Source organism: Equus przewalskii, chromosome 5 (genome assembly GCF_037783145.1).
Source record: "Equus przewalskii isolate Varuska chromosome 5, EquPr2, whole genome shotgun sequence".
Classification (NCBI taxonomy): Eukaryota; Metazoa; Chordata; class Mammalia; order Perissodactyla; family Equidae; genus Equus; species Equus przewalskii.
Genome location: NC_091835.1, coordinates 28,253,943 through 28,276,167, shown reverse-complemented (window position 1 = coordinate 28,276,167; position 22,225 = coordinate 28,253,943). Strand labels below are relative to the sequence as shown.

General features: G+C 47.2%; 2 protein-coding genes across 5 annotated transcripts in view; one reads left to right on the top strand and one right to left on the bottom strand.

The window, feature by feature from the left end:
* The window catches only part of LOC103541363 (tubulin alpha-8 chain), a 35,161-nt gene extending 13,002 nt beyond the window's left edge, over positions 1-22,159 (top strand). For 2 of the 4 annotated variants that reach the window (XM_070618870.1, XM_070618869.1), the window contains exons 2-5: positions 14,527-14,749; positions 16,519-16,667; positions 18,118-18,798; positions 21,848-22,159. In XM_070618870.1, the coding sequence (XP_070474971.1) occupies positions 14,722-14,749; positions 16,519-16,667; positions 18,118-18,798; positions 21,848-22,141 (1,152 nt within the window). In that variant the 5' untranslated portion in view covers positions 14,527-14,721 and the 3' untranslated portion in view covers positions 22,142-22,159. Of the gene's footprint in view, positions 1-5,841; positions 6,359-14,526; positions 14,750-16,518; positions 16,668-18,117; positions 18,799-21,847 lie in introns of those variants that run through there. The other 2 variants (XM_070618871.1, XM_070618872.1) reach the window with 2 other exon arrangements.
* LOC139083190 (uncharacterized) lies at positions 2,381-12,693 on the bottom strand. The gene is made up of 5 exons (XM_070618151.1): positions 12,504-12,693; positions 6,017-6,147; positions 5,015-5,050; positions 4,161-4,384; positions 2,381-3,683 (listed from the first exon to the last, which is right to left on the bottom strand). The coding sequence occupies exons 1-5, from the start codon at positions 12,691-12,693 to the stop codon at positions 3,593-3,595; spliced, it is 672 nt and encodes a 223-aa protein (XP_070474252.1). The 3' UTR covers positions 2,381-3,592.
* Positions 22,160-22,225: the final 66 nt, after the last annotated feature.

Here is a 22,225-nt window from a genome sequence, read left to right as displayed (position 1 = left end):
GTGTATTTGCAACATAAATGGTGAGAAGAGTTTTCTAGCTCGTTTAACGTACTGCCAGGGGGCCGTCCAGAAAGACTGGATCACTTTGCAATTGCCATAGCAATATGTGAAATAACTGAAAAAAAAAAAGACAATTCAACCAATTGTTTCGGTGTCTGACAGGAGGGAAATATCCAAGTGAAGAATTAACCCTATATAGAATACCAAGGCCTCAGGGAGAAGAAGATAATGACCCACCTGCTTTCTTTCCTCTGGAGCCACTTTATCCCAGACGATCTGGCAGCTGAAGCAGGTGGTTATTCCATCTGTAACAGAGCATTAGAGGCAGTGAGGTTAAGGGCTTCAGTGCTGGCCTCTGATCAGCTTGACCAATTTATGAAGAAGAGTTTTTTCTTAGTTCCCCAACCTCAGCCTTCTCTGCACTTTGCTACTCTGTCCTTGACCCCCAACCTAATCACTCACTGCCTCACGTTCTCATTGCCTCATCTTTCTGCTGAGTTCTATGTTACTGACTAATGTTAGCCTAAAGGGGAGGTGAGTTTAACAAGGATCAAAAGCTGAAGCTATGAAGACAATGCTCTGAAAGGTGCCATTTCTGACATCAACCCGTTGGGAGGAGTGAGTGGAGGGAAGAATCGGGGCCAGTAGGAAAATATTGCCTTCCCCAATGTAAGACAAAACAACCCAGACTCTCCAAGGTTGATTTTGGAAGGAGACCTGCCTGGAAGAAGGGCCGGCTGGATTATGTGGCTCCAAATTTGTCCCAAGATCACCTTTTCTTTGGTGGTCTCTTGAACATGGCTGCTGCAAGCACGCAGCCTTAAAAGGGGAACCACTTTATCTGTGATTACTGTGGCCAAAGATGCCCACCTTTTCTTTCTCTTAGTCCCCTGTAGCATATGAGAAACAAGCTTGGAATATTAATATTTAAATATGAGTGTACTTAAAACTAGGGGTAACCAAAGTAAAATAAATACAGCAAATACCTACATCTAGATAATCCGATTATCAAATGTAGTCTGCTCTCCAAACTCACAGGCTCCCCTCAGCAGTGTGGGTGCTTGGAAATTAACATGTTTCATGCGTCTTTTCCTCTGGGCTCACAGTCTCCCTCCACATCGTAAACTCCATCTTTAACGCCTATCCACTGGAGCAGCAGCCTAGGAATGTGGAGTCTCAAAGTCTAAGCTAAGAGAATGAAGACAAGCCCTCTGTGTCTCAGGTTTGCCTTTCCAGTTCCAGTTTACAGGTGATGATGAAACATCTGAGCTCAGCTTCTGGGGTCAGACTCCCTGAGTGCAAACCCCAGGTCCATCTCTTACCAGTTGTGTAATCAGGAACAAGAGTTAACATTTCTAAATCTCAAAATGCTTCATCTGTAAAATGGAGATAATAGAAATTTTAATTTCAGAGGTTTGTTGTGAGGAGTAAAAGAGGTAAGCCCTTAGCACAGTGTTTGGCACCTAGAAAGTGTTCAGTGTTGGCATATTGTATAAATAACAGGTATATAAATATCATGAAGACCAACTCTTCTCCTGGGTGATTGATAGAAATTACCCCCTATGCAAATGGGTGTGGTTCAACTTTTTATAATTAGTGTATTGGAGAATATGACCCCATAGCACAAAAACTCATGCAAGAAGAAATACACTCACACATAGTACCTGGAATGTAGAGGAGGTGGAGTTATTTCTTTACAAGGCCTAAATCACACCGTGTGTGATTGCTTTCTCATAAATAGCCTGGATTTGACTTCAGTTTTACCACCTGCAAAAGGAACTGTATTTGTCAGGGTTCTCCAGAGAAATAGAACCAAGAGGAGATATATCCTGTTTATATCGATATCTATATCTATATCTATATCTATATCTATATCTGTATCTCTATAGGGAGAGGGAGAGAGAAGGAACTGGCTCATGTGATGATGGAGGCTGAGAAGTCCGAGATCTGCAGTCAGCAAGTTGGAGACCCAGGAGACCTGAGGGTGTAGGTTCCAGTCTGAGGTCAGGAGAAGACCGACGTCCCAGCTGAAGCAGGCAGGGAGGCAGCCTTCCCTCTGACTGGCCTTTTTGCTCTATTCAAGTCTTCCGTTGATTGGATGAGGCCCACCCACCTTAGGGGGCCAATCTACTCGACTCAAATCTGTCGATTCAAATGTTACTCTCATTCAGAAACACCCTCACAGACACATCCAGAATAATGATTGACCAAATGTCTGGGCATCCTGTGGCCCAAGAAAGTTGACACATAAAATTTACCATCACAGGGACTACAAAAACGTGTCCTTCCTTCTTTCCAAACTTCTCAGGGAGAGAAGAAGTATCAATGAGATCTGGGTTGCCACAAGTCAAATAATTGTAAGACGGAGGACTTAAAAACCGAAAAGAAGTAAACATTTTTTTATTCCAAAGACTCTTAAGGCCACTGTCTTAGTCTGCTCCATAACAAAATACTGCACACTGGGGAGTTTAAACCACAGAAGGTAATTTTCTTACAGCTCTGCTGGCTGGGAGTCCAAGATAGGCCCAGTGGGGTCTGTGTCCGGTGAGGCCTCTATCCGTGGCTTGTAGACAGCCACCTTCTCTCTGTGTCCTCATGTGGCCGTCCTCTGTGCATGTGCACTCCTGGGCTCTCATAAGGACATCAGTCCTACTGGAGCAGGGCCCCACTCTTATGACCTCATTTAACCTTAATTACCTCCTAAAGGCCTGTCTTCAAATACAGTCACACAGAGGTTTAGGGCTTCACCATATGAATTTTTTTGGAACCCAAAGATACTATATCCCACATCTATGTTGTAGCCATGGCTCCCTACAGCCCTAAACCCCATAAAGGGAAAGATGATGAAGTTCAAAGGGCATTATCATAAGGATAGGCAATCGAATATAATCATAATCACCAGCATTGTCATCATTTTTATCCCGAGACATTAAGAACCTGTTCATAATGTATTTGCTGGTTCATAAAGAGAACTTGAAAAATCAGTTTATTAAGCAATGTTTATTGAGTGTCTTTGATGCACTCAACTAGCTACTTTTGATAGAGAGGTCACTAAGATGAATAACACAACACTAGCCTTCAAGGTGTTCCAGTTTTGGAGGAACACTCGCACACTCTCACATATCTAGAATCCACCCCAAAACAGAAAGTGATAAATGTAATGGAAGAAGTAATAGAATGTGCTATGGGAGTCTGGAAGAGAGAGAAATATGTAGTTAATAATAGTCATCATCCCTTATTGAGCATTTACCATTTGCTTGGCAGTTAGCTTAATCATGATTCTCAATTTTCGGGATCTTACATTATAAGAAAGACAAAAATTCAACTCATAATTTACTAAGTACTCTGGGTATCAATGGGTAAAGCGCTGTGTTTGTGTTTGGTACTCTCTCAGATGCAAAGATGATTAAGATGTGCCCTGTCTTCTGGAAACTCATAGTATAAATAAAAAAATATACAAATGGGTAGTCAGCAGAACAAATTGCTACATAAATAAAGAAAAAAGTGTTCTCATTCTCTACTGGCCAGAGATAGGCATCTCTTAGGAACAGAAGAGAAGGTAGATCTGTGTCTGCGGCCTGAAAACTTGGAGTCACCACGTCTGGTCGGAGCAGCTCTGTGTGGCAGTGTCTTGCAGAAAAGCCATGAATTTCCCTGGAGTGACTTGGTTGGTGGTCAGGTGCCTGAGGAAGTGTGAGAGAAGGTGGAAGCAGGGTTACCGGTTTCAACATGGGTTGGCCCTGGTGGGGAATTTTGCAGTGAGTCCAAAAGACCATAATCATCCAGCCCACCACTAAACTGGGGGGAGGGGACAGGAATGTGGAGGAAGATTTAATAAAGTGGCCAAAATCTAAAGTGTGAAGTTGGACCCAGTTCCCCCTACTCCTCTCCAACTAGAGGGAGAGTAGGGGAAATCCCTTGCTCTTCAGCATCGTTTGTGGCCACCAAGAGGAGGTCCTATTACTGGCCAAAGAGGCAGCGAGAACTCTGATATCATCCTGTACGTTTTGGGCTTAAACGTAGGAAGAGGGGAGTGTGATAAGTGGATCAGGAAAGAGATTTGAAAATAACGGTGGAGAGGTGGTGCACACCGACAGAGTAGCTGAAACGGGAACAGGGGAAGTATGGAGCACCTGCTGTGTGCCGGGAGCTTTATGTACCTTAGCTCATTTGATTCTCCAAGGACCGGGTAGGCCTTGATGGAGGTAGAAACAGGCTTCCAGAGCAGCGGCTCAACAACTTGCTCACGCGAGCTGAGCCTGGAACCTGTTCCTCCTCCAGCGAGCCCGGCGCTATCCCCGCACTCTCCTGGGCTGAGGGTGACTGCAGTCAACGAATCTTCACCAGGTGCCTTTCCTGCCTGGGCCAGTCCTTCCCGGCGGCGCTAGTGTTTGACAGCAGGGAGAGAATGAAAGTCTGGGGAGCAATGAACATTTTGTCTAACAACATTAACACATTTCTTTCCTAAGCAGCTGGAATTACAATGGCCGATCTCACAGAGGGCAGGAGACGCTGTGGTAAAAAGACTGCCCCCGGGTGCGGCGGCGAGGAGCCCGCCGCGCAATTCGCACCGCGCACAGCGCCGGCGATGGAGAGGCTGGACGGAGCAGGCCGGGCAGGGCCGGCGGGTGCCGGAGATTTGAGCCGCCGGTGGGGGCGGGAGGAGCAATTGTGACCCGCCGGGTCCCTCCCCTCCCCGGGCACTGTGATGCTGCAGGGCAGCTGCTGGCCCAGCATGTCTCTCCCCGTCCCCCTCCCGCCCAGTGTGTCACAACAGCGGAGGCGGCCGTATCTGGAGCAGTTGGGGTGGGCAGGCCCAGCGAGGAGGCGAGCCGGCGAGGAGAGCGGCCGCGATGGTGAGCTTTCTGGGGCTGGGGCAGAGGCCGGGTGCAGGGGCCCGGGGACCCGGGGCGCGGGGCAGGCGCCGAGCCGAGTGGAGAGCCGCGTCTTCGCGGGCTAACGGATCGAAGTCTCCCCGGGGGCGGTGTCCATTCAGGGTTGAGGGGGTCCGTACCCTCGGGCAGAGGACACCTGGTGCTATTACCCTTTTCTGTAGAGGGAAAGTAGAGACCTGGGGTGAGTTGCCTCTCAAAGGGACCTAAGGGCGATTTGTGCAAGCGGGTGAGAGAAGGGAGGACATGGGGAACCAGGTGAAGAAGGGGTGAGATTCTGAGGGATCCCTGGACAGGCAGGCGGCTCAAGGACCAGGTGGGGAGAAAAGGGGGCACTCCAGGGATTCCAGATGGTTGGGCTGGGCATGGGCAGCTGGGTATGTGGGCGCAGTCAGGTCCCCAAGCCCAGCCAAATGGGAGAGGGGACTCAGGGCATCTCAATCCCCCAGGCCTGGGGTCGTCCTCCTTGCTTGTCCAGGCCATCTGCTTGAGTTTGGGGCTCTTACAGCTTGAGGGCGCCCAGCTTCCCAGGCACCTGACACTCACGCCAACTCCCCAGTGTCCAGCGGTCGAAGTCAGAAGGACTTTGGCACACAGAACTCTCCCTCCTGAAAGGCACGAGGCCTCAGACTTCTCATTTTGTTTCCTGCCTGCCTCAGGGGCTCTGCAGCGGCTCCTTTCCCCTCTCAGGCCTCTGTCTCCTTTCGCAGATGCGGATCTTACTTGCTGGAAAGGGCCTCTCCAAACTCCCCGGTTCCACCCTCTAGAGCCCCCTTTACCCTCCACATCTGGGGGTCTGTAAAATTCGCCTCCAGTCCACTTCTCTGTACTCCTGGAAACCCAGAGACCTTGCCTGGCATTTTGGCAGCAGGGAGGTGGGATGAAAAGGTGGGTGGGGGAAGGGGAGTGGGAGAAGCATGTCTGGCAGGCCAAGGTCAGTTCTCTGGGCACTCCTGCTGCAGGTGTCAGTGACCCAGCAGGCCAGGCGAGAACCCTCCCTCCTCCCCGGCCTCTGCTCATTTTGGAAAGTGCCCAGGGCTTTCTGGCTCTAGCCCCAGCTCTGCTGGTTCTAGCTCCAGGTCTGTCCAGCACTCTCCCTCTCCTGAGCATGCTTCCAGACATACCTGGGAGCTTGAAGAACCTGAGGAATAGTGGGGAGAATGGCCAGAGGAATCCACTCCTGCCTGAGGTCGCTGGTGTGGGGGAGAACACGCCCAGAGCTGGGAGTTAAGAATTTTGGCTCCTGGCTCTGCAGCTAGCCGGTGACTTGGAGAAGGTCACTTAACCTCTCTGGACTGCTTTTTCTCATCTACAAAGTGAAGAGAGGTTATAGTTCAAATTTCCAAAGCTCTACCTAGTTTTACGGTTTTAAACTTTTTATTATGAAGAATTTCAAACATATACGAAAGGAGACAGAATGGTATAATGATATATGCATCATCTGATTTCAACAATTATCTAATTAGGTGAGTCTTGCTTCATTTATTCTCCTTTCCCTCTCTCCCCGTTATTTTGAAGCAAATCCTAAGCAGCACACTCAAGACCTGGTATTTAATATTTATAATGTCTAGCATATAGCTAGTGCTTTATAATTTTCAAAGTACTTTCTCTTGCATGTTTTAATTTTCACTCGAATGCCATGGTGACTCTCAGAGTGGAGCCTGAAGGAAGCTTACAGGGGAGCCAAGGCTCACAGTTTGCCCTCTAAGCGAACTTTGGTGTGTCTTCAGTAGGCAGGTTTCTGAAAATACCTGGTAAATCAAAGTTTAAACAGTAAAACCTTACTTTAAATGTGCTAAAGAATTTGGATGTTTAATTGAAAACCTATACTTGAATATTTTGGAAAAAGGTATCTTATTTATTTTGAAACACTGAATTTTGTATGGCAGGTTCTATTTAGGACATTGACTTTCACAGGCAGTGTGTCCTGATGGGAAACATTTTTTTATTGAACATCCCCCACTCAGAGCACCTCTTTTTGAAAATCCCTTGACACATTGCTGAAAGGCTAGAATGGCACATCTATAAACCTAGACCCAAGGAATCCCACCCTCACAGAAAAGACTTTCCTTCCTCCCACAGGTCAAGTGTTAAGCAGCCACCCCCACGCTCTCCTTTCCTTGTGGGGGTTGGGGAGAGGCTGCTGCTGTGTTAACGAGAATTTGATTCAGCATTTCTGTAGGTTCTAGATAAGAAATTTACACCTAATCCTATAACTGAGCATTCCCATCTGCTCCCAGTGTCCCTCCAGTAAGCAGTCCTCCTGGGAACTGAGACTGTGACACCTTTTTTGGGAAGTGGTCTGGAGAATCCCGGCCAGGTGCTCAAGCCAAGCTCATATCAGTGACAGCAGGGCTAGAGAACGTTTCTGTGGTTTAGGAGGAGGTGAGAGCCTCTCACATAGCCTCCTTAACTGCGTTTCTTCTGGACTGGGGAGCACCAGATGAGTTCAGATGGGAATAGGCATCCAATGGCAACAAAGAGCCTGCCTCTCCGCAAAAATGGGCAGCTAGAGACTAGGGGAGAGTGTTCTGGGGGTGAGATGGACACTGTTTCTATGTCTGCGGTCCTCTGCAAACTGCTGTTTGTAGGAAGGCGTGGCTGAGCTCTGCAGGGTTCATACTTAATTTCTGACCTCAGAGCTCTGCTTGGGGCACCCAAGGGGCTGCAGGTCACTGCTGCATCCTCCCTTCCCATCACTAAGTGTGAGTTCCCCAAGAAGTCATTGAGTACATGCCTCTGAGCAGCAGAGGAGCCCTGATGAGCAGACCCACCGCCCCCCAGCCGTGGCTGGGGCAAAGGTACTGGGCAAATGAGAAGAACTGGTAAGTTTTCATAAGAAGCTTCCAGGCTCAGGTCAGCCCCCGGCAGAGCTAGAGGGTCAGTGCTGTTGCTGAGTGTCCTTTCTGAGGGGACTCCTGAGTGACCTTAAAAATAATTTTTGCGGAGAAAATAGCTGGTGAATACAGAGCCAGTGATGGGGGTGGGCGGGAGAAGGTGGCGCTCTTGGGGGAGCAGAAGTAGACCAACTATTCCTTTACTGTCTGTGGCCCTTGTGGTTATTTCCCCTGTTGGTGTCTTCCTGTTAGAAGTTCTCCCAGATAATGAGCTGTGGAAGAGAATGGGAAAGTGGAGTGGGCACTGGGCATCAGATTCAAACTCCTTAACTATCTCTTGCCCTTGCCCCTAATGTCAGCTAAGGCTCAAGGCCTTTTGACATCAAAGGGTCTCTTATGCTGGGAGTCTCCCCACCAAACCCCCCCATTCCTAAAGTGGGCGTCACAGCCCCTCGCTTGCTGCCCTAACTGTAGTGCTGATAATCGGAGCCCCTCCTGAGCCCCCTGCACTCACTCCTGTGAATTTAGGTGGACTCTTTGTTGTTGCTGTCTCTGGCTTGCTATCTATTCTTTGTTGGGAGTGGTTCCAAATATGCGCTAATTGAAGGGTTTTGAGCAGAGATAATTCAGTCTTTCATGAATCACATTTGTTCTCACTTTAATTATCCCTCTGTAACGCTGTGGATCTACTTTATAGTTACCATCTCTGCCCTAGATCCTAAAATTTACGTGATTTATTATCCCAGCCTGAAAACTAGAAATAATTTGGTGTAATGAGAAAGCAACTGTGTAGCATCTGACCACAAAGGTGATCAGGGGACTGGTCTCCTGTTTTCACATAGCATACACTGTTGGTCTGTGAAGAAACTTCCTTTCTTATATAATATACAGTTTTACGATACTTCAGAATGATTTTTTAAAGCTGCAAAGCCTCCTTTTACAGAGGATCGTGATTAGGGGATCTTAGTCCTCTGAGAGCAAAGCAACAGGGAAAGACTAATATTAAAATAGAAATAATGTAAGATTGACATAAGGAAAGGTTTCTTGCAGTGGAATTATAAAAGGGCTGTAAAGTTCTAGAATTTCTTTTTTTGATGTTCTGCAAAACCCAGGATCCCTTCCCCACGCATGATGGTTGTGGGTGGCATGGTTGTCTCATCTGCTCTGCCCTTCATGAGCCCACGCTTCAGACACACTGAGCAGTTTGTGGGACCTGCCCTGAATTTTCCTGCCTCTTCTTCACACTGCTTCTAAACCCAACTGAAAAGACTGTGTTGGCATGTCTGCGTTTCTCAAGGTCTCCACAAATGTTCCTCCTTCAGGAAACCAAGCCAGGAGTTGTTTCTTCTCCTTTGAACTCCTGTTGCCTCTTAGGCACTGGCCACTCTCTTTGTTAAGTAGATCGTAGCCTCTCAGGGCAGGGTTTTCCTTCCCGTTCCCCCGTGTTGACTGGGAACCTGCTGCATTCCAGCTCCGTGCCCGATGCTGGGGTTCAGTGAAGAAACAAGGCTTCCTTGCCCAGAACAGGACTTACTGTCTCTCCTAGGAAAGTCAGAAAATAGAATGTGACCATAATGTGGGAGCACACAGTAGGGTCTATGCTGGTTGTGCTGGATCCAGACTTCCTGTACAAAGTGACATTTAATGAGAGACCTGAAGATTGAAGAGGAGTTAGCCCAGTACCTTTCAGTGCCTTCTTGCATGTAGTAACACAGTCAGTATTTACTGTAGGAATGAACAGAGGAGGTACCCTTTGTGGCTGGCCCAGCACTAGGTCTGTGTGAGTGAGTGTCATACTTTTCTTGAGAAGAGGAACTCCTCTGTTAGATCTCTCCATCTCCCTCATCTTCACCCCCTGGACTGCTTGGCAGAGGGGCTCCAGCAGCACCCAGGAGACCCCCTTCCCCTTACACGGTCCCAGGAGCATAGAACTGATCTGAGCTCTATAAGCTCAGATTCAAAATTAGAACTGAGAGACAGAAACACTATGAGAAAGTGTAAGTTCTGATTGTGGGAGGGGGAATCTGAAATATGAGTTTGGAGCGAATGTATGACTTAAATATCCTCTGCTGGGTCAGCTTACTCTCTGCACGGCCCTGCGTACACCAGCCCTGGGAAACAGATTCCTGGTTCTATCAGAGAAGGATGACTCATTTTCCAAGAGGCTGCCACCGGGAGCCACTCTGTTTCTCTCTGCACTGGAGCTTTTCTATATGAGTTTGGCCTTGTGCTACACCATCAGACTGCCTCCATGGAGTCGGCACCCCGGGGCCCTGGAAGTTCAGAGTGCAAGTGAGGCAGGAGGCTGTGTGGTGTAAAGGATAGAACTCAGGCCGAGGTCAGAAGGCCTGGGTCCCAGTCCAGGCTTTTTTGCTACAGAGCTGTGAATCTGTCGCTTTACCTTCCTGAGCTTCAGCCTTTTCATCTCTAAAATAATGTGGTGGGAATAATATTCGGTGATCCATGAGGCTAGTCCAGTTCTAGTATCCTAAACACTCTGAGCTAACATGACAACCCTGGTTATGACAGATGGATGACCTTTCTTGGGCATGAGGGCTGGCCTCCCGAAGCTCTCAGCACTAGGTCTGCTCTGTGTCTATCTGTGTAGAACGTCCAGGCAGGCGGATGGCGACGGTGATCAGGCAGAGTGGCTGGAGAAGGCTAGCTCAGTGTCTGAGCGAGGAGCTTTGCACTGCTCCTTGTTCCCTGCCTGGGAGCAGGTGCAAAAGGTGTGTCGCATTGGAATGCTGAGGGTATGCATTGATCCGAGCGCCCATGAGGGCTCATGTAACCTTTAATTTCACTTGTGACTTCTTCAAGTAACTTTAAAAGTCTTGTTTGCCCTGCTAAAATAGGCTCTTAGTAAATGTTGGTTGAATAAATGACAGAGTGAAATGGGACAGGAAGTGCCTGGGCCCTTCAGGATAAGGTAACTATGGTGAGTGATGTCCTTACCTCTGCTCTTCCTCTAGCTCCTGTCTTTAATTTTTTTCTTTTTAGTATGAAAATTTTCAAACCTTCAGAAACGTATAGTAGTATAATGCCACCCACATATCTGTCACATAGATTTGATAATTATTATTTTTCTGCCATATTTACTTAACTGCTGTTTGTTGAAGTATTTTAAAGTAAAATACAGACATCATGGCATTTTACCCCAAATGCTTCAGAAGGAACTCTAAAAAGTAAGGACATTTTCATACTGAACTACACTTTCATTATCATACTTAACAAAATTAATCACTTTCTCTATTCGTTCCCCAAATATTTTGATTTGTTCATACCAGAATTCAAAGTCCACATACTGCCTGTGGATGTTATTTCTTAAGTTTCTTTCGATGTGAAACAGTGCTCCCCTCACCTTTCCTTTTCGTGAGTTAAAAAGATTGGCTCAATTGCCCTGTAGAATGTCCCACCTTCTGGATTTATTTTATTGTTTTCTCATGATGTCACTTACTTATCCCTCTAATCCCTGTATTTTCTATAAAGTGGAAGCCAAATCTAATGGGTTGAATAGATTAAGGCTGAGTAGTTTTGACAAGAATTCCTCATGGGTAGTGGTGTGTGTGTCATACTGCATCACATTGGGTGGTCCTTCGTGTCTGCTTTTCTCATTATTAGTGGTTTTAAGATTGAACCCAGTGTTAGGCTGGTGACCACTGTAGTTACTTTCTCTCCTGTGACTTGTAAGTAACAATGATCCTTTAGTGTTATGTGAATATCCAGTTCCCCATTAACCTTGCACTTAGTGGTGTTGGCATCCTTGTCCAAATCAATTATCTAATTAGACACTGTAAAATGGCAGTATTTCTTAAGATATCATTCCTTCTACATTGATTAGCCAACACTTTTCTGTTAAAAAAAAGAGCCTTCTCTCATCAACAGGACTGTTTGGATGGGGACAAATAAGTTTTTTTTCTGGGGGTTTTCTTTTTTAACAACACTAAGAACTTGTGGATTTTTGTATACATCCTGTTTTGGTCAAGTAACATTATTTTTCTTTTTGATGCTCAGATTGTTTCACCTTTGCCAGTGGGAGCCTCTTCAAGTTGGTTTCTGAGATCTTTTGACATCAACCCGGTCCGTGTTATCTTTCGGGCTTTCAGGAACTGTAAGATGTTCCAGGCTCATCTTGTACATTCTTTGCCCCAGACCTAGAAACCTCCATTTCTCCAAGGAGCCCTGGATCCTGTTAGTGGGGAATGGTTTTGAGAGACCTTCCTCTTCTCTCTTTTTTTTCTTAAAGGTTGGTACCTGAGCTAACATCTGCTGCCAATCTTCTTTTTTTCCTTCTTCTCCCCAAAGCCCCCCAGTACATAGTTGTATATTCTAGTTGTAGGTCCTTCTGGTTGTGGCATGTGGGACGCCGCCTCAGCATGGCTTGATGAGTGGTGCCTTGTCTACGCCCAGGATACGAACTGGTGAAACCCTGGGCCGCTGAAGTGGAGTGTGGGAACCTAAGCACTTGGCCACGGGGCCAGTCCCCTTCCACTTCTCTTAATCGGTGTAGCCAGTTTTGGCTTTTGGAAGCACGTATGAACCTATCAGTTACTTCTGAGTATATTTTATACTTCCAATTACTCTTATGAATTAGTTTAACAAGGAAAATAGCTCTTCCTAAGGGGTGTGTGTGATAGAGGGTGGGGGGGGAGAGAAATGGATTTTTCTGTGAAGACTGGCATATTTATTAGTGTGAGATTCAAGGGGGCATCAAAAGGGACTAAAAACATTGCTATCACCATGTTGGTGGTTTTCAGGTCCCCAAGATCCTTACCTCTCCCTTCTGTGACCTTTGGTCTTCCTGAAATATCCCTGCATTCGGACAGAAAGGGCCCAGAGTGGTTCTGGAGGAGGGGTGACTGGGGACTAAGCAGCACCACAGATAGGCCTGGAGGATGGTTGAGGGATGTGGTGGGAGCGGGCAAGGCTCTGAGGCTGAGGGTCAGGGCCATAGAGGATGTCATCACCGGGAAGGACAATGTGTGGGATCAGGCTCCTTTTAGGCCTCTCCAATGTCCCCTCAGCTTTGGATACCTCCTTAGGAAGCCACAGCTGCATGCTGGCTGTGAAGCTGTGGTCTGGTGGGTAATACGCTGGTTGGGGGTGGTTCCTGGGTGTAGGACACTGCTTTTCTTGGGCCTGAATTGAGTCCTAAGGTGAAGGCAGAAACTAGGTCTCACAATAAAGGTGAGTGGAATAGGGACCTGAGGTCTCTAACTTTCCACATGTGTCTCTCCCAGGTGAAGAATAAAGCTACAAGGGAGTATCATAATGAAAAAGATAATGGTAAAGACAACAACAACAATAATTGTGGCTAACATTATTTTCAGATGAGGAGAGGTTAAGTAACTCAGCCAAGGTCACATAGCACGGCAAGTAAATTGAGAGGCAAGATTCAAACCCTGCAGTGTGGGCAACTTTGTGAGTGAAGCCTTTCTCTGGCCACCAGGGTCATGGAAATACAGCTGGTTGTATTCTCAGCTAGGGCTCAGTTATACACTGGCTGCTGTAAACACCTCCATCCTCCCCAAAGGCGAGGGCACAGAGACAGGGATAGAGTAGGTGCTCAGTTGTAAAACCGAATTAGGGAGCAATGGGTCCTGACTCCTCTAACCCTTTGAGATGTTACTCAGGGTGGCTGCCCTCCTCCCATTCTCAGAGAGCCTCCAAGTTCCCAGGAGCCCCATGGTCTGACGTGGACTCGATGTATTTCTATGCCCAGCCATGCTCTCTGGAGGTTCTGCTCCTGGCTTGGGTTACCCAGAGCTGGAAAATGCCAGGTTGGGTCATGGATAAGAATAGAAACTCACAGACCAGGCACATGCTTCCCCGCTGGGCTCTGGTGGGTGTCATGGGCACAGAGGCACCTTGTGCCAGCCACTGCTTCCCTGCAGGGGGGATGAGGCGATCCTCCCAGCAAAACCCCACGGTCAGTTTCTGTTCATATACACACACTCACACATTCATATTCTCACTCTCACACACACACCTCCCCATCTTAAGCTGTTAGCACTAGGACCAATCAGGTAATTGTGGCTTGACACCAGAGTAACACAGAGATAAGGACACTCTAAATGTCAGCTTTATTTAACACTTGGCCTGACATAGGCAAGGGAGCAGGTGACGATGGCTATGAAGAAATTTCCCACTTCTCAGAGTTCAGGAAGAGCCTAATTTATACGCTCCCAACCCTCCCTTGCTGCTGTGCCAATCCATCTTATTCCTACATTTGTAACCAGAACACTAATGATACCTATGATACGTACTTCCAGACCCTGATCCTCCTTCCGTGAGTTTTTATCTGCTCTATGGTATTTTGAGACTCTGTGTGTGTGTGTCACTGTTGTCTAGGAAATTCAGGATCTGGGCATGAATAGAATGCTGCCACTGTGTCTGGTAGTGACTTTAGGAGTACTGTCTGCTGTTATTGCTGATTCCTCCTTTGACTTCCTTCATCAGCACAGGGTTTCATGGTTTGGAATGAGCCCCTGTTTCCTCTGTCCAGCAGCCCTCATCTTCCTTTTCCTGGTACAAAGGATTAACCCTGGAAAGCAACCTTTAGAGCAAGCCACAAAACCATGGTTCTTCTCTGGAGTCGGATCTTGGTCCAGATGCAGTGGTGCCCAGACACTGGAAACCTCAGCCCCCACCTGGTTCTGGGATGGCATGGCTGGAGGGATGCATATGCTGCCAGTTGAAGACCAGGGAGGGACAGGTCCTCACATGTGGGAACAAAGGCCAAAGGCATGGCCAGGGGCCCAGGACTCTCTGACCTTGACTTTGTACTCTCCCTACAGCGGGAATGCATATCAGTCCACGTGGGTCAAGCGGGAGTTCAGATTGGCAATGCTTGCTGGGAGCTCTTCTGCCTGGAACATGGCATCCAGGCGGATGGCACCTTTGCTGCCCAGACCAGCAAGATCAACGACGACGACTCATTCACCACCTTTTTCAGTGAGACTGGCAATGGGAAGCACGTGCCCCGGGCTGTCATGGTAGATCTGGAGCCTACTGTAGTAGGTGAGTGTGGGCTAGGGTCCTCTCCAGAAAACGACAATGAAGCTGCAGAGGCCTTGGCTCATGACTGCAGAATCTCTAATTGGAAGGACTCAACTAGAGTTCCTCCATCTCACCCCTCTTAGCTCCTTGAATTCTCCACAGTCTTGGGGAACCTTCCAGTAGGGATCAGGGATCTCTGCTCCCACTATAGCTCTAAGCTATGCAGAACAAAGTGCACACTACTTAAACCCCTTAAACCTGCTGAGACAGACTGAAACTGTCAAGATTCTTTACTAAACACTAACGGTAAAAAATCTAAATAATTTTAGAAATTATAAGAAGCCTGCAAATAGTCAATTTCCCAAAGTATAGGGTTCTGATTCTATAGTAATTGCAGTCTGTTCTCACAGGTCTCTATCTTGCATACAAAATGGAGTAACAGCAGGCACATTCTCCTCATATCCAGAGGTCGCTGTAGTTCTAGAATAAACCTCATTTGGATCTTGGAAAACAGGAATTTTGACTTGTGTTGGGGCAGGATTCTTGCTGCTTCCCCTCTACCCCTGTCCCCTGTGATCTCCCTCCTCCCAGTCCCACTTCCTCTGGGGCAGTCCTCAGCTCAGCATCAGGATATCCTCAGCTTCAAGGCTGGCTCACCAAGCAAGGGATGGACAGGTTCCCCAGAGAATTTGGGCAAATGTCTGAATTCTAATTTTCAGGGTCAACAGACTACAGGTACCTACCCCTTGGATACTCTGCACAAATAGAAGAAGTGCAGATTACCTGGGCTGGTTTCGTGGCCTAGTGGTTAGGTTCGGCATGCTCTGCTTCAGTGGCTGGGTTTGCAGGTTCGGATCCCAGGCACGGACCTATGCCACTCGTCAGCCATGCTGTGGAGGCATCCCACATGTAAAATAGAGGAAGAGTGGCACAGATGTTAGCTTAGAGCTAATCTTCCTCAAGCAAAAAAAGAGGAAGATTGGCAACAGATGTTAGCTCAGGACAAGTCTTCCTTAGGGAAAAGAAAAGTGCAGATTACCTTCCCAGGCCACTGTGCAAATGGGTGATTTCCCTGGGGGTGGGGGGTTAGAGGGTCCATGAAGAGAAGAGGGGATGTAGTTGGGGCCTGATGCATCTTAGTCGGGCACATTTCCACTTTGTGTGGACCCTGAGAGGTGCGCAGAGCCCCCTTGACAGCCTCTCCAGGGCTCCTGCTCTTCTGGAACCTGCAGTACAGCTTTGCTTCAAAGTCACCCTAAAATATCTCTACTGCCTGACATAATTATTGCCACCCTGGGGTGGAGGTTAAGGATGGGACAATTCCTGGGAGAGCCTAGGAACTGGGCAGATCACCCTGAATCTTTCTCCATGTCCCTAGAACATTTTAATTCAAGTGAAATTGGGTTACATTTTTGGGTAAACTTGCAGCAAGACAGAAAAAATAAAAGGGAAGCCTGGAGGGGTCAAGGTAGAAAGGAGAGGCGTTCAACTTCGGTGTTTGGTGAGCCATGTAAGCCTAAGACTTTTTAAAGTTCCAAACCAGCAGAAGAGCTGGCTTCTCATTGCCTGCTTGAGTCACAGGCTTCAGGCTCTGTTAGAGCCTTTGTTACCCAGAATTCTCTCAGCGTTTGGCAGATTTTATCATAGGGCTGTCTGGTTTCACCTCAGTGGAGTCTTACAGGTAGGGGAAATGGAGACCCAGGAGGGAGTCATGTGGTATTCTAATGGGGAGAGAGGCATCTCCTCTGGAAACCAGGTAGTAAGACCTGATGGTCCCCGTCTCTTGGTAGATGAGGTTCGGGCAGGAACCTACCGCCAACTCTTTCATCCAGAGCAGCTGATCACAGGAAAGGAGGACGCAGCTAACAACTATGCCCGGGGCCACTACACAGTGGGCAAGGAGAGCATCGACCTGGTGCTGGACCGCATACGGAAGCTGGTAAGTGTTAACAAGAGCAGGGAATTGGTGAGTCAAGCTAAAGTGGACAGGCTTGGACTCAAACCCCTCTGAACATGCTGAGTAGGGGCACATGACCGCTGGCTACAGGATAAAGCTCCTAAGATTTGAGAATTTCTGCTTATGTTCTGAAAGGAGCATTCACGGGGATGGTACCCCTTCCTCTGCCTGGACATCATGGACTACTCTAGGCTGATGCCCTATAATACTTATTGACACTCTATGGTAGTACCTGGGGGAAACTCCAGGTATAAGGAAGGCTGGCTCTTTGCTTGTTGGAAGCATAGGTTAACAAAGCATTTAACTTGGAAGAGAAGAGGAAGAGATTGTTGATACATTTCAGCACTTACAAATGCCATTACAAATGTCACTTAAATACACTGGTTCATTTAATCCCCTTAATAATGATACAAAGGCGGTCTCTCCTCTGTACTTGCAGAAGAAATTGAGGCCAGGGTGGTTCAATAACAGCCCAGGTCACATAGCTAGAAAGTAGCACAGTTAGGATTTGACCCAGGTTGGCTGGACTAGGAAGCTCTGAGTTGTAGAGTGGGCCACTTTATCTATTTGAGCCCCATTTCCTTATCTGTGCAGTGTAAAAGGTTGGACTTGATCAGGGGTTCTTTACTTGGGAGCTAAGGATACCAGATTTTTGTATATGTTCACCTTTTCTATTTAGAGGAGGGCTCATCAGTCTCAAAGCCATCTGTGATCCCCAGAAGTTCAGAACCACTGGATTTAATGATCATAGATCACATCCAGTGGGACAATCCTGTGACTCTATGAATTCTCTGAGTTCTGATAAGCACGAACAGCGAGTACTTACTCCATGTCAAGTCCTTGCTCAGCACATCATGCTATCTCATTTAATTATCACAATAACCTTATGAAATGAGTATTTTTTATTGTCCCCACTTTAACCAAGAAGAAAAAGAAGTCTGGGGAGGTTCAATAACTTGCTCAAGTTTTTACAACTGGGAAATGGCAAAGATGATATTAAAACTCGGGTTCTCTGACTCTGTGTCTGTTTCTGAAATTGGTACCCTGAGCCACCTTCCAAGGTTGGGCTATGTGCAGGTCAGCAGTTCCCAAAAAATCAAATGACAAGCACAGGGGAACGGGGCAAGGAGTTGGGGCTCTCAAAAGGCAAAGTCATTAACCACTTTGGTTCTACAACTCTCATTCTTGGTTCAACCAAGCCACTGGGCTGGAACCTTCATCTACCTAGAGTGATGTGCATGTGCAATTTGTCACCCAATATCTTAGCTAGTCCTCCCAAGATTAATCTAAATCCTTTTCTGTTTCCTTACTCCTTCAAGGCTTATTTTAATTTCACCCACATAAAAATGTTGAGGGATGGAGTGGCATTGCCTGCCTTTGTCCACCTGAGGGTATTCTCAGAAACTTCTCTTCTCTTGTCCTACTCTCCCAGACAGATGCCTGCTCTGGCCTGCAGGGCTTCCTGATCTTCCACAGTTTTGGTGGTGGCACTGGCTCAGGCTTCACTTCTCTGCTGATGGAACGCCTCTCTCTGGATTATGGCAAGAAGTCCAAACTAGAGTTTGCTATTTACCCGGCCCCCCAGGTCTCTACTGCAGTAGTCGAGCCTTACAACTCTATCCTGACCACCCACACCACACTGGAACATTCAGATTGTGCTTTCATGGTGGATAATGAAGCCATCTATGACATCTGCCGCAGGAACCTAGACATTGAGCGTCCCACGTATACCAACCTCAACCGCCTCATCAGCCAGATTGTGTCCTCCATCACTGCCTCTCTCCGCTTTGATGGGGCTCTCAATGTGGACCTCACCGAGTTCCAGACCAACCTGGTGCCCTACCCCCGCATCCACTTCCCCCTGGTCACATATGCACCCATCATTTCTGCTGAGAAAGCCTATCATGAACAACTCTCTGTGGCTGAGATCACCAGCTCCTGCTTTGAGCCCAACAGCCAGATGGTGAAGTGTGACCCGAGACATGGCAAGTACATGGCCTGCTGCATGCTCTACCGCGGGGATGTGGTGCCCAAGGATGTGAATGTTGCTATTGCCGCCATCAAGACCAAGAGGACCATCCAGTTTGTAGACTGGTGTCCCACAGGTTTCAAGGTGAGAGCTGATGACTTAGGGAGGAGATAGACAGCTAGGGAAGCTGAGAGAGATTACCAAGGATGGGGGAGAAAGATGCGTAAACTCCAGGGTCTTGGACTGGTATACAATTCCATGGGAGCTCAGGTTTATGGGATGATATGGAAAGAATGGCTTAAGCCAAATATAACTTCAGTTGCATTCATTCATTTAATTTAGGTAGAGAGACTTTATTTGAAAGGATTATTGAAAGAGGGGGAGGAAGACTGTCGCAATAGGCGGACGGGCACTATTGCAATAGGGAAAGTCTTCTACTCCTCCTACTGAAGATCTCCAAGCATCTCAAAGGTCAGGCAGAAAAGGGTTTTTCTTTTATAAGGAGGAGTGAACAAGGCTAGAAAGAACCTGTGTGGGCAGGTGGGATGAACAGGATAAATGGGTGGAGGTGGCTGTGATCTGACAATAGATCAGAGAATGAAGCTAACCAAATTACTAACGTTGTCAGAGAGGTATAATTTCCTCCTCTAACAAAAGATATGTTCTTCTCCCAATTTATTTTGAAAAGTTAAATATTCACCCTGTAGGTCTTAATCAATTTAGAGTAAGGATAAGGCCGACCTGGTGGCGCAGCAGTTAAGTGCACACGTTCCACTTTGGTGGCCCGGGGTTTGCTGGTTCGGATCCCAGGTACGGACATGGCACCACTTGGCAAGCCATGCTGTGGTAGGTGTCCCACATATAAAGTAGAGGAAGATGGGCATGGATGTTAGCTCAGGGCCAGTCTTCCTCAGCAAAAAAGAGGAGGATTGGCAGCAATTAGCTCAGGGCTCATCTTCCTCAAAAAAAAAAAAAATAGAGTAAGGATAAGAAATTTTATGGTTTTATATGATTGTGAATCACTTATATTATGAAGCCCTGACATTTTCCATTGACTAGGAATAAGCAGAAGCTGAGGAAGCCTGTTGTAGATCAGGAAAATGCCAGACTCTGAGGGTTGGAGGGGAGACATAGAATAGCCAGAGAAGACCCGGGCTCCTAGGACTAGTGGATGTTGAGTGTTAGAAGCCACCCTTTGAGTTGCACTGGGTGGGGAGGCAGCTGGCTATGTGCATGTGAACTGCTTGACCACTTTGTCCTGTGTTGCTATGGTTTTTAACTAGATTCCACCATCAAAATAACTAGACATTGAACGTCCCGCGTATACCAACCTCAACTGCCTCATCAGCCAGATTGTGTTAATTAGTACCTCCCAGTCATGACTTTAATAATTCAGAGGTTTACAGAGTACCAGGGATGGTTGTACCAGTTTCTGGAGATACAGAGATGAGCATATCTGTTTTTCCCTGGTGGGACTTACAAAAACAAGGCACCATATGCCAGCGACTTGGCTGACCTGTTTGCGTATGAGGCTTTGACCCAGCTGATCTACGAGTAAGGGAGTGTAGCATTCTTCCTCACTACTCTATTCTTAGCTAGATGTATAATCTTTCCCCCTAGACTATGCCTATTTTTTCTTTTTTCTTTTTCAAATGGAAACAAACAACCAATCGAGCTATTAGGAAAATGAATAGGAAAAAAGTTAAAATATGAGATATGAGGATGGTTAGGGAGGTAACAAAAAGGAGATGCCCCTTCATGCTCTCTCCTTTATTTTAAGCTGAAGCTCTGGGGTTATGTCCAGAAAGATAACGTAGCGCTAGCATCTTTAACTGCTTTTCAGGAAAGCACATGCCATGGGGGTGGATGTTGTTGAACTTCATCCTCTTGTATCCTCCCCGAGGGTGTTTGTCCCCACTTCACTCAGGTCAAGAGATACAACTGTTCAAGAGAGAGGAGAGTTGGCTCTAGGCACAAAGTTTTGCTAGTCCGGGCCAGATCTAGCAATATACATGAGGGCAAAGTTTACATTCCTTGCCCTTCCCATTCTCATTTTTGGTCCTTTGCCCCTGTCTCAGCATTACCTCCACTACCAAGATGCCTCTTTTGTCTAAGAGGAATGACAGACCATTGTGAATTCAGGTAATGGGTTACCCACCTGGCTGTATATATAGCCTGCTGCCACCCCCACCTCCACCTCTCAGAGACATGCATTTTAAAGCAGTGAATTTAAGAGACTGACAATTAAGGCATAGTGGGCTGGGTAGGAGAGGGATTTTTCAGACAGCACCATGGTTCTCAGTGTCCCATAAATATTATCACAGTTTGTCACCTTAGACTTTTTCCAGTTTCCTACAGTTCCTGGGGTTGGCTTTGGTTTAGGATATGTGTGTGAGGAGAAGGGAGATTTCTAGGATGGCAGCCCCACTAACAGTCTGCGCTGGGGTTAGCTCGGAGGACCCTGTCGTGCCACCAGAACTTGGGAAGTTGGCTCGTCCAGGCGAGAGTTTTCCCTAACTTTCTTTGACCGGAGTCCTTACTTTCTTCCAAGAAGCCCCACTCCCCAGAGACACAGAGCCTGGTTAACACTAATACCATCCCCAAACTCTTTTGGATCTTTTTATTTATTTTTCTGGACTATCTCCATGACCTTTTGAACAGTCTTTCACCCTTGGCAGAGAAACTTCCCTAAGTTTATTGACAGCACAGCAAAGAGGAACTTCAGATGACCATTTGGGAAAGAATAAACTTTACAATAACTTCAAGTCTAGAAATTAATTTGCCTCTAAAAGGGATCTATTTCCCTTTTAGAGATAAACATATATTGTACACCTTCCTCTTAATCTCATTCGTTACCCTCCTTGGTCTGCTGGAATCTCCCCACTGACATTTCTACTTATTACCAGCCCTGTTATCCTTTTCTGCCCCAGTCTCCAGATTCCCCAGCCCCTCCTCTTGAATTTGCCTGTACCAATCCCACTCACTTTTACTTTCTCTTCAACACTCACCTCTCTAGCTGCCAGCTTTCCCAACCTCCGGACTCCCTCTTTTCCCATCCAGTCCTGCAGTCCTGTTCTCACATCTACAACTGTGTCTTGCTACCAACCACATTCCCAAGATCTTCCCATCTTGAGTTATCCTTTGGCTGCCTTGCGTCTTATTTTGTTGCTCCTCTTCTCTCTCTGTTCTTCAGGTGGGCATCAACTACCAGCCACCTACTGTGGTACCGGGAGGGGACCTGGCCAAAGTCCAGCGGGCTGTCTGCATGCTGAGCAACACCACAGCAATTGCGGAGGCCTGGGCCCGCCTTGACCACAAGTTTGACCTCATGTATGCCAAGCGGGCCTTTGTGCATTGGTATGTTGGAGAGGGAATGGAAGAAGGAGAATTTTCCGAGGCCAGGGAAGACCTGGCTGCCCTGGAGAAGGATTATGAAGAAGTGGGGACTGATTCGTTTGAAGAGGAAAATGAAGGGGAGGAATTTTAAATATACATGTTCCTCTTGGCTGTGCCTCTTTATTTATGCTGCTCTACTTCAAGCACATTTGACTATTCCAAGAGCAATAGGCCA